At 41.5% G+C, this 12,020-nt stretch overlaps 1 protein-coding gene across 1 annotated transcript; it reads right to left on the bottom strand.

The window, feature by feature from the left end:
- Positions 1-46: 46 nt before the first annotated feature.
- LOC106563656 (trophoblast glycoprotein-like) lies at positions 47-3,039 on the bottom strand. Its single transcript, XM_014129422.2, has 2 exons — positions 2,898-3,039; positions 47-1,238 (listed from the first exon to the last, which is right to left on the bottom strand). Exons 1-2 carry the CDS (start codon positions 3,037-3,039, stop codon positions 283-285), a joined length of 1,098 nt encoding a protein of 365 aa, XP_013984897.2. The 3' UTR covers positions 47-282.
- Between the last annotated feature and the right edge of the window lie 8,981 nt (positions 3,040-12,020).

The raw sequence follows: 12,020 nt of genomic DNA on the forward strand, positions 1-12,020 counted from the left end.
TGTTCTCATGTGGAAGATAAGCATGTTCTCTTTTGTGTTGTAAATGGTATATTTACAGATATGTACATTCAAGTACTGTACAATATGGTTTGTATTGCCACCTCTTCAACGTAGGCCTATTGTCCTCCTTGAATAGCCACGTCTGTTGTTTTCCAACGTATTATAAACAACTACAGCTGATAACAAACTGATACTAATAGTTCATCCGTTCAAGGACAGTTTACTCTGTATAGAAAAAAAATGGTGGATATATGGCATGGATTGACGAGTGAACACTGAACGTTAAACCGCGACGTTAGCCAACCGGGGATCTGAGTCCTGCTCATACCGGTAATGATACACTTCCATCTGGTCGCGGCACGCATCGCGGATGTTGTTGAGCCACCGTTTGATTCCTCTCCGGTTTAGATAGAGCACCATGAGGAATACTATGCCGATCAGCGCCAGGACTATCCCTAGGAACACGTAGGACACTGCCTCTAAGTTCTCATTGAGACAATCCACGTCCTCACTGCGTAACCGCTCTATTGGAATCCCCTTCTTAGCATCAGGCTCGGCGCACAGGAGGCGCGCAGCGTCCACGCACTGAGAAGAGTTCTTTAACCAGAAGTAGAACGACTCCAGCTCACAGTTACACCTGAACGGGTTTAGTGATAAATAGACGCGCACTTGCTTTTGGCGGTACAAACTGGAGACGTTCTCTTTACCAATGTTTTCGATTGAGTTATTGGTTAAAACTAAAGTGTGGAGGTTGAATGCATCCAACCTTGAAATGGGTATGGTTTTCAACCGGTTGCCAGATAGCTCCAGCCGGTGGAGGTTGCATAAAATGTCTCCATGCAATGCATTGGAGAGCTGCGCCACAGCCAGTGCGAGGAGCGAGTCATTCAGGTAAAGGGAGCGGAGCTCCTGCAGACTGTGAAACGCCCGGTCTGAGATGTACACCAACCGATTGTGGCTCAAATCTAGCAAACGCAACCGTGGGAGTCCTGTGAAAGCGTCAGCCTCGATCACCATGATTCCATTATGTGACAGTGAGAGGGTCGTTAGCTTGAGTTTCGTCCCGTTATTCGAGGAGAACGCTCCACCCGGTAAGGTTGAGATGTTGTTCCCCCTGAGTATTAACGTGGTCGCCCACGCCGGTATGTCTCCCGGTAACTCGGTGTCCTCGTTGTCACGGCAGGTCACTGTCCCAGAGTCTCTGGCACAGATACAGGATAACGGACACTCATCCTCTGCTTTGACAGAAGAAAACAACAACAACAAACAGACAAACACCGCCGCTGATAAACAAAAACACTGTCCTTTCAGAGTAGGAAGAACGCCTCCTAAAACGTCACCAAAATAATACTTCCATGTCGTTTTCCTTCCCATTTTTACAGTAGAGGTCCAAACCTACAGGGAGACCGGACACACTCCAGTCTCTGTGACCACAGGTGCAGTAGTCTCTTCGGTCAGTTGGATGACAAAAAAGAGTCTTTATTCTTCTTCATTCTCATGTTCCTTCTCTTTCCAAAAATGAGTGAGATGGTGGAAGAGGGAGAGGTTACGAGTTTGGGCGCGCGGACAGCAGCTCCTCTCTCTCTCCCCCTCTCTCTCTCTCTCTCTCTGATGTGTTTTTGACGTCTCGTTTAGTGAGTGAGTGAGTCAGACAGACAGAGGAGAAATCCCTGTAGCACTCACAGACTCACACAGCACGTGCAGACAGACAGGCTGACAGACAAACATACAGTCGCATTCTAAATCTCCCGAGTCCACCTCAACTTGTGATGGAGAGAACCCCACTAAACACTTTAGTTGAGCTGGTTGAGAGAGAGAGAGAGAGAGAGAGAGAGAGAGAGAGAGAGAGAGAGAGAGAGAGAGAGAGAGAGAGAGAGAGAGAGAGAGAGAGAGAGAGAGAGAGAGAGAGAGAGAGAGAGAGAGAGAGAGAGAGAGAGAGAGACTTGACACTGGTCCTGGCTAGACACCCTAATTAAAAACAACCACTAGAGTGCTATCACTTCAACCTACACCCTTCGCCTTCTAGCCTGTTACTATTCACAGCCACTAGCCTACTACCACAGTTGCTAGTCTACAGCCTTTCTGTCAAATGCCAGTCAGTTGCTGCTACAGTGTAGGCCCAATTGTTATACCGTTGCTTTAAAATAACACTCAATTGTTGCTTTGAAAGTGATTAGCCATTATATGACTGTGACACAAACAATGTCCCAACTTTCATAGCCTACTGCTTGGTACAAACAGATGAGTTGGCCATGAATACTGGATATTGTGTTTACATGTGTTGTTGACCGTAGAGTATAGGATAGACACTATGGTGTCATCACAGGGTCATCCCATAGTCTATTGATTATCTGTATGACATAATCTATTCATCAATTCTCTGTTACTATAGATTACCCATGTGATTTTACTAACAGTTGATTTAAAGTCCAATATGTATTGAAATTGAGAAAGGTGAGTTGTAACTGTCACTTTTTAGATTACCTTAAGGCCTGAATGGATGATCAAAAACAAGCCTATTTCTCTTATTGTATAATGGTACTTCAGGGCCAGTATTCATAGAAGCTCTCAGAGTAGGAGGGCTGATATAGGATACGTTTTGCATTTTAAATCCAAGGCTAATGAATAAGAAGGGGGACCTGATCCTAGAAGGGGGACCTGATCCTAGAAGGGGGGCCTGATCCTAGAAAGAGGACCTGATAATCCTACTCTGAGAAACTTTATAAATATGGGCCCATTAGTTTTGGCTGACTCGCAGCTCTATGGATCACCCTAAGGATAAACGAGGCTAAATACTAATGTTCGTGTCATACTTCGGTTAAACAATGTTTATTGTTCTGTGAAAATATAATTCGTAAAACTGGGGTCTGGTGTCTCGATGAGAGATGCCCCCTCACCTCGTTCCTGTCCCACCCGGTAAGATTTAGGGATCGCGGTGAAAGAGCGCAGTACATCAGGGACATCTACGCCACTGGTGGCGGGCGTACAATTTACCGCCCGGCTGGCGGCCTCTCTGAGAAGCGCTACAGTAAATTCCATTTCGCATCATACTTCAATTATAATGGCCATGGATTTACAGCGGCCCCTTGCTTGTTGCAAATCAGCGGCGGTAATTACGTTGGCCAAGTGTTTGTGTGTGTGGTGTGATTACGCCGGCCAGTGTGTGTGTGTGTGTGTGTGTGTGTGTGTGTGTGTGTGTGTGTGTGTGTGTGTGTGTGTGTGTGTGTGTGTGTGTGTGTGTGTGTGTGTGTGTGTTTGTTTGTGTAGTCAGTCCTGTTTAATGGGCTTCAACCAACTGCTCCGTGATTTATCATTGTGCTACTGGAGTGGAACAACACACGTTTACCAGCTTGCTTATTAATTTATCCACTAGGGCTACAGCTACTAATTCCTATTGGGTTATTTCTGTTAACAATACGATTTGTGTCAATTGATATTTGAATATTTTTTTACAAATTAATTTAGACTATCACAAAGAACTCTTCAAAAGGATTCAGCACCATGGACAGCAGCCACCACCCAGACCACTAGATAAGATATCAGCAACACCACACAAAATACCACTCTATACCCTACATAGTGCACTACTTTTGACCAGAGCCCTAAGCGTCTTCCATAAATTGCGGCCTTGAATCCGCCATAGGAATAGCTAGAAAGAATAAGATGAATTTCCGGTAATATGGATAACTATTGAAAGATAGCTGATATGCGTTTTTCTACGTTGTACTGGACACGGTACAACCTTTAGTAGGCTGCTAGCAGGCTATTCAGGCGGCCAAGTGAACACAAGGCTGTTTGTCTCAACTCAGTCACGAAGATAAATAACTTTGCAGCTGTTTCTGATTAATAAACAGTGTCATGCTGGAGGGTGGTAACATTCAAATAAAACCCAGCCCTGAAACTAAACTGAAACTAAAGAATTTGTGCATAATATCATAGGAAAAGACACCCCATTCACACGGATTTTGCACGAAGTGGGCAGTTCGGATTTGTCACTTCAAACATATCAAACTTTGACTAAACAATTATTTATTGACTTAAAGCTAGAATCTGCGAAAGGAAGTTGCCACGAGCAGCACCGCAGATATTGATACATGCACGGGTTTGCTACACGCTGTTACATCGTGGGAGCCAGGGCACCAACACAGCGGAGAAGTTGAGCCTCGCGCGTCAATGCTCTTAGTTGTTGCAGAAATTGACCCACTATACTGTTTACTTTCTGCATCTAGGTCATATCGCTGAGTCTACCTTTAAACAATTTTGCAACATCATTGGTATGCTCTGGCCATCGTCTTTGAGCTTAGAAAAGTGGATTTCTAGGGTTTTCAGTACATTTATCTAAAGCCATCCTTTTAAATTTGCTGAACCTTTTAATTCGAATTTTCTCGACAGACTTACTAGACTATATGGAGAACGGTTAAGAATATTAGGGATCAATGAAAGAAGGCCATGCAAATTGTCACGTCCTGACCAGTAAAAGGGGTTATTTGTTATTGTAGTTTGGTCAGGACGTGGCAGGGGGTGTTTGTTTAGAGTGTCTCGGGGTTTGTTGGTCTATGTGCTTATGTAAGAGGGGTGTTTGTTTAGAGTGTTCCGGGGTTTTTGGTCTATGTTAGTGTATTTCTATGTTCAGTCTTTCTATTTCTATGTTTAGGGTTTGTTGATTCACCTTCAATTGGAGGCAGCTGTTCCTCGTTGCCTCTGATTGAAGGTCCTATGTATATCGGTGTTTGTGCTATGGGGATTTTTGGGTAGTTGTCTCCTGTTTTGTGTCTGTGCACCTGACAGGACTGTTTAGTGTCATTCATTGTTTGTATACGTGATTTGTTTGTTTTTCCTTCTTTTAACCTTTTTGGGATAGGGGGCAATATTTTCACGGCCGGATAAAAAACGTACCCGATTTAATCTGGTTACTACTCCTGCCCAGAATCTAGAATATGCATATAATTAGTAGATTTAGATAGAAAACACTCTAAAGTTTCTAAAACTGTTTGAATGGTGTCTGTGAGTATAACAGAACTCATATGGCAGGCCAAAACCTGAGAAGATTCTATACAGGAAGTGCCTTGTCTGACAATTTGTTCTCCTTCTAGGGCATCTCTATCAAAAATACAGCATCTCTGCTGTAACGTGACATTTTCTAAGGCTTCCATTGGCTCTAGGAAGGCGCCAGAAAGTGGAATGAGAGCTCTCCAGTCTCTGGGCGAAAAACAGCAGGGGTTTTTGTGAGTGGTCCTTCTGAGAACAATGACACTGAGGCGCGCATGCACGAGATGACTCCATTTTTCCTTTCAGTGTTTGAATGAACACAACGTCGCCCGGTTGGAATATTATCGCTATTTTAGGAGAAAAATCTCATAAAAATGTATTTTAAACAGCGTTTGACATGCTTCGAAGTACGGTAATGGAATATTTTGAATTTTTTTGTCACGAAATGCGCCGGCGCGTCACACTTCGGATAGTGACTTGAACGCACGAAGAAAACGCCGCTATTTGGATATAACTATGGATTATTTGGAACCAAACCAACATTTGTTGTTGTTGTTATTTAGCACTAAACTTCAGTTAGTGCTAAATACGGCTGCTAGAATCCTGACTAGAACCAAAAAATTTGATCATATTACTCCAGTGCTAGCCTCCCTACACTGGCTTCCTGTTAAGGCAAGGGCTGATTTCAAGGTTTTACTGCTAACCTACAAAGCATTACATGGGCTTGCTCCTACCTATCTTTCCGATTTGGTCCTGCCGTACATACCTACACGTACGCTACGGTCACAAGACGCAGGCCTCCTAATTGTCCCTAGAATTTCTAAGCAAACGGCTGGAGGTAGGGCTTTCTCCTATAGAGCTCCATTTTTATGGAATGGTCTGCCTACCCATGTGAGAGACGCAGACTCAGTCTCAACCTTTAAGTCTTTACTGAAGACTTATCTCTTCAGTAGGTCCTATGATTAAGTATAGTCTGGCCCAGGAGTGTGAAGGTGAACGGAAAGGCTGGAGCAATGAACCGTCCTTGTTGTCTCTGCCTTGCCGGTTCCCCTCTCTCCACTGGGATTCTCTGCCTCTAACCCTATTACAGGGGCTGAGTCACTGGCGTACTGGTGTTCTTCCATGCCGTCCATGGGAGGGGTGCGTCACTTGAGTGGGCTGAGTCACTGACGTGGTCTTCCTGTCTGGGTTACATCTGTTACATCTGGAGTATTTCTCTTGTCTTATCCAGTGTCCTGTGTGAATTTAAATATGCTCTCTCTAATTCTCTCTTTCTCTCTTTCTTTCTTTCTTTCTCTCGGAGGACCTGAGCCCTAGGACCATGCCTCAGGACTACCTGCCATGATGACTCCTTGCTGTCCCCAGTCCACCTGGCCGTGCTGCTGCTCCAGTTTCAACTGTTCTGCCTGCGGCTATGGAACCCTGACCTGTTCACCGGACGTGCTTGTTGCACCCTCGACTACTATGATTATTATTATTTGACCATGCTGGTCATTTATGAACATTTTAACATCTTGACCATGTTCTGTTATTTAAAATATCCACCCGGCACAGCCAGAAGAGGACTGGCCACCCCTCATAGCCTGGTTCCTCTCTAGGTTTCTTCCTAGGTTTTTGGCCTTTCTAGGGAGTTTTTCCTAGGGAGTTTTTCCTAGCCACCGTGCTTCTTTCACATGCATTGCTTGCTGTTTGGGGTTTTAGGCTGGGTTTCTGTACAGCACTTTGAGATATCAGCTGATGTACGAAGGGCTATATAAATACATTTGATTGATTGATTTGATTGAAGTAGAAGTCCTGGGAGTGCATTCTGACGAAGAACAGCAAAGGTAATCCAATTTTTCTTATAGTAAATCTGAGTTTGGTGAGTACCAAACTTGGTGGGTGCCAAATTAGCTAGCCCGTGATGGCGAGCTATCTACTCAGAATATTGCAAAATGTGCTTTCACTGAAAAGCTATTTTAAAATCGGACATAGCGATTGCATAAAGGAGTTCTGTATCTATAATTCTTAAAATAATTGTTTTTTGTGAATGTTTATCGTGAGTAATTTAGTAAATTTCATCGGAAGTGTTCGGTGGGAATGCTAGTTCTGAACGTCACATGCTAATGTAAAAAGCTGGTTTTTGATATAAATATGAACTTGATTGAACAAAACATGCATGTATTGTATAACATAATGTCCTATGAGTGTCATCTGATGAAGATCATCAAAGGTTAGTTCTGCATTTAGCTGTGGTTTTGTTTTTTGTGACATTATATGCTAGCTTGAAAAATGGGTGTCTGATTATTTCTGTCTGGGTACTCTGCTGACATAATCTAATGTTTTGCTTTCGTTGTAAAGCCTTTTTGAAATCGGACAGTGTGGTTAGATTAACGAGAGTCTTGTCTTTAAAATGTTGTAAAATAGTCATATGTTTGAGAAATTGAAGTAATAGCATTTCTAAGGTATTTGAATATCGCGCCACGGGATTCCACTGGCTGTTAACTAGGGTGGGACGCAAACGTCCCACCTAGCCCAGAGAGGTTAAAATGCAAATCAATTTATAACATTTTTGACATGCGTTTTTCTGGATTTTTTGTTGTTGTTATTCTGTCTCTCACTGTTCAAATAAACCTACCATTAAATTTATAAACTGATTATTTCTTTGTCAGTGGGCAAACGTACAAATCAGCAGGGGATCAAATACTTTTTTCCCTCACTGTATGTGTGGAGAAAAAAAATCACAGCACACCAACATCAAAACCTCATCCCAATTGTAAAGTATGGTGGAGGGAGCATCATGGTTTGGGGCTGCTTTGCTGCCTCAGGGCCTGGACAGCTTGCTCTCATCGACGTAAAAACGAATTCCCAAGTTTATTAAGACATTTTTCAGGAGAATATAAGGCTATCTGTCTGCTAATTGAAGCTCAACAGAAGTTGGGTGATGCAACAGGACAACGACACCAAAACACAGAAGTAAATCAACAACAGAATGGCTTCAACGGAAGAAAATACGCTTTCTGGAGTGGCCCAGTCAGAGACCTGACCTCAACCCAATTGAGATGCTGTGGCATGACCTCAAGAGAGCGGTTCACACCAGACATCCCAAGAATATTGCTGAACTGAAACAGTTTTGTAAAGTGGAATGGTCCATAATTATTCCTGACCCGTTGAGAAGGTCTGATCCGCAACTACAGAGGTTGAGGTTATTGCTGTCAAAGAAGGGTCAACCAGTTATTAAATCCAAGGGTTCACATACTTTTTCCACCCTGCACTGTGAACGTTTACACTGTGTGTTCAATAAAGACATGAAAACATATCATTGTTTGTGTGTTATTAGTTTAAAGACTGTGTTTGTCTATTGTTGTGACTTTGATGACGATCAGATCAAATTTTATGATCAATTTATGCAGAAATCCAGGTAATTCTAAAGGGTTCACATACTTGCCACTGTATGTCAGTTGGTATTGGTATGTTATGCGTTTCACATTTACCATCCTCCTCCCTTACCTCTTCAATGAGAATCCCATAGGCCTCTACATTATGGACAAGGTATGTGTATGAAAGCCATTAATAAAAATGTAGTTTTTTTTCATTCACATTCACCACAAAAACCAAGGTATGAATACTGTTTTGTGCATGTTTTGTTAATCATCTGTATAATTACTATTTTTGGGGGATTCATAGACTTCACCTTCCGTACAACTCTGCTGAATATAACACAAAACCTGTTTGATTACCAGGCACTGTAAAATGATGCTGCCTATGAATACGGAGAACATCAACACTAACATCAACACGCCAGAGGACATACCCATTGGACGTGAGGCTCTGCTGGGAGTTTACCTCATATTTAGATTGTTTTATTCTGCTTTGCCACTAAAATCATAATAAACACTGAGAACAAAAATATTGTGTTATTGTTATCATTGTTATGCATATTATTATAATTCATAATAATAGGGGAGGGAGGGTAGTTAAAAAATTAACCCCAAAAGGAGGATCCATTAAAAGGGGTTCTTTGAAGAACTTATAGTGGTTCCCCCACAGTTTCAATTTGAAGAACACCTAAAAGATCCTCCAGGAAACTACTTTTTTTGAAGTGTGGTTTTAGTTTTTGAAGTGTTTTTTGTTCGTATATTTATTTTAGTTTACTAAATAGATTTTTAGTTTCAGTTTTTGTTTAATATAATAACCTTGACAAACACACACAGGCACGTTCTCTCTCTCTCTCTCTCTCTCTCTCTCTCTCACTCTCACTCTCACTCACTCCTGCCTTGAACATGTGGCATGTCATTCTGAAGTGGGTCTGAGTCTTGGTGTTTAGGAGAGGTGTTGTCAGGAGCATTACAGTACAGTGGGTTATTAACCTGTTGGGTCTAGGGGGCAGCATTTGCACGTCTGGATAAAAAAAATGTACCCGATTTAATCTGGTTACTAATCCTACCCAGTAACTAGAATATGCATATACTTATTATATATGGATAGAAAACACTCTAAAGTTTCCAAAACTGTTTGAATGGTGTCTGTGAGTATAACAGAACTCATTTGGCAGGCAAAACCCTGAGACATTTTCTGACAGGAAGTGGATACCTGATGTGTTGTATTGACTTTAAACCTATCCCATTGAAAAACACAGGGGTTTAGGAATATTTTGGCACTTCCTATTGCTTCCACTAGATGTCACCAGCCTTTACAAAGTGTTTTGAGTCTTCTGGAGGGAGATCTGACCGAACAAGAGCCATGGAACGGTGATGTCCCATTAGACACCTGGGCGCGCTTACTTCATGTTGGGTACCCTCGTTCCAATACGTTATAAAAGACTATGCATTCGTCCACCTTGAATATTATTCATGTTCTGGTTAAAAAGGCCCTAATGATTTATGCTATACAACGTTTGACATGTTTGAACGAACGGAAATATATTTTTTCCCCTCGTTCATGACGAGAAGTCCGGCTGGCTTACATCATGTGCTAACGAGACGGAGATTTTTGGACATAAATGATGAGCTTTTTTGAACAAAACTACATTCGTTATGGACCTGTCATACCTGGAAGTGACATCTGATGAAGAGAATCAAAGGTAATGGATTATTTACATAGTATTTTTGATTTTAGATCTCCCCAACATGACGTCTAGTCTGTATCGCAACGCGTATTTTTCTGGGCACAGTGCTCAGATTATTGCAAAGTGTGATTTCCCAGTAAGGTTATTTTTAAATCTGGCAAGTTGATTGCGTTCAAAAGATGTAAATCTATAATTCTTTAAATGACAATATAATATTTTACCAATGTTTTCTAATTTTAATTATTTAATTTGTGACGCTGACTTGACTGCCGGTTATTGGAGGAAAACGATTTCCTCAACATCAATGCCATAGTAAAACGCTGTTTTTGGATATAAATATCAACTTGATAGAACTAAAAATGCATGCATTGTCTAACATAATGTCCTAGGAGTGTCATCTGATGGAGATTGTAAAGGTGTTAGTGTATCATTTTAGCTGGTTTTATGGTTTTGGTGACCCTGTCTTTGACTTGACAAAACATTACACACAACTCTTGTAAATGTACTGTCCTAACATACTCTAAATTTATGCTTTCGCCGTAAAACCTTTTTGAAATCGTAAAACGTGGTTAGATTAAGGAGATGTTTATCTTTCAAATGGTGTAACATAGTTGTATTTTTGAAAAATTTGAATTTTGACATTTATTTGGATTCAAATTTGCCGCTCTTGAAATGCACCTGCTGTTGATGGAGTGCACCACGGGTGGCACGCTAGCGTCCCACCTAGCCCCAAGAGGTTAACTGTCAGTCTTACCACAACATGTTGGCAGAGAGATTCACCCTCACTGGTGCAGTGACCTCATGCAACAAACACTGGATCAGCCATGGTAGACTCTGACTTAACCCGTGTAGTATTTATCTATCTAGACAGCTCTACAGTAACATCTAGTATTTATCTATCTAGACAGCTCTACAGTAACATCTAGTATTTATCTATCTAGACAGCTCTACAGTAACATCTAGTATTTATCTGTCTAGACAGCTCTACAGTAGCATCTAGTATTTATCAATCTAGACAGCTCTACAGTAACATCTAGTATTTATCTATCTAGACAGCTCTACAGTAACATCTAGTATGTATCTATCTAGACAGCTCTACAGTAACATCTAGTATTTATCTGTCTAGACAGCGCTTCAGTTCTATCTAGACAGCTCTGCAGGTGTGTGGACTGAGTGGACGAAATGGTGTGTGTGTGTGAGAGAAAGGAGAGAGTAGGAGAGAAAGAGAGAGACCTCGTATGGGTGAGGGGAGGGTTAGAGAGAGAAAGACCTAGTAGTGGGGTGTAGGAGAGAGAGGGGGGGTGGGGTGTATATGCTGTTTAGCTAAGTCGCTTAGTCGCCACAATAACCCATCCAGTATTTATCAGTCTAGACAGTGCTACAATAATCCATCTACTATTTATCAATCTAGGCAGTGCTACAATAACCCATCTACAGTAGTATTTATCTATCTAGACTGCGCTACAATAACACATCTACAGTAGTATTTATCTATCTAGACTGCGCTACAATAAACCATCTAGTATTTATCTATCTAGACTGCGCTACAATAAACCATCTAGTGTTTATCTATCTAGACAGCGCTACAATAATCCATCTACTATTTATCTATCTAGACAGCGCTACAATAAACCATCTAGTATTTATCTATCTAGACAGCGCTACAATAACCCATCTAGTATTTATCTATCTAGACAGCGCTACAATAACCCATCTAGTATTTATCTATCTAGACAGCGCTACAATAACCCATCTAGTATTTATCTATCTAGACAGCGCTACAATAACCCATCTAGTATTTATCTATCTAGACAGCGCTACAATAACCCATCTAGTATTTATCTATCTAGACAGTGCTACAATAAACCATCTAGTATTTATCTATCTAGACAGCGCTACAATAACCCATCTAGTATTTATCTATCTAGACAGCGCTACAATAACCCATCTAGTATTTATCTATCTAGACAGTACTACAATAACC

The sequence above is a fragment of the Salmo salar genome, chromosome ssa11 (assembly GCF_905237065.1).
Source record: "Salmo salar chromosome ssa11, Ssal_v3.1, whole genome shotgun sequence".
NCBI classification, from domain to species: domain Eukaryota; kingdom Metazoa; phylum Chordata; class Actinopteri; order Salmoniformes; family Salmonidae; genus Salmo; species Salmo salar.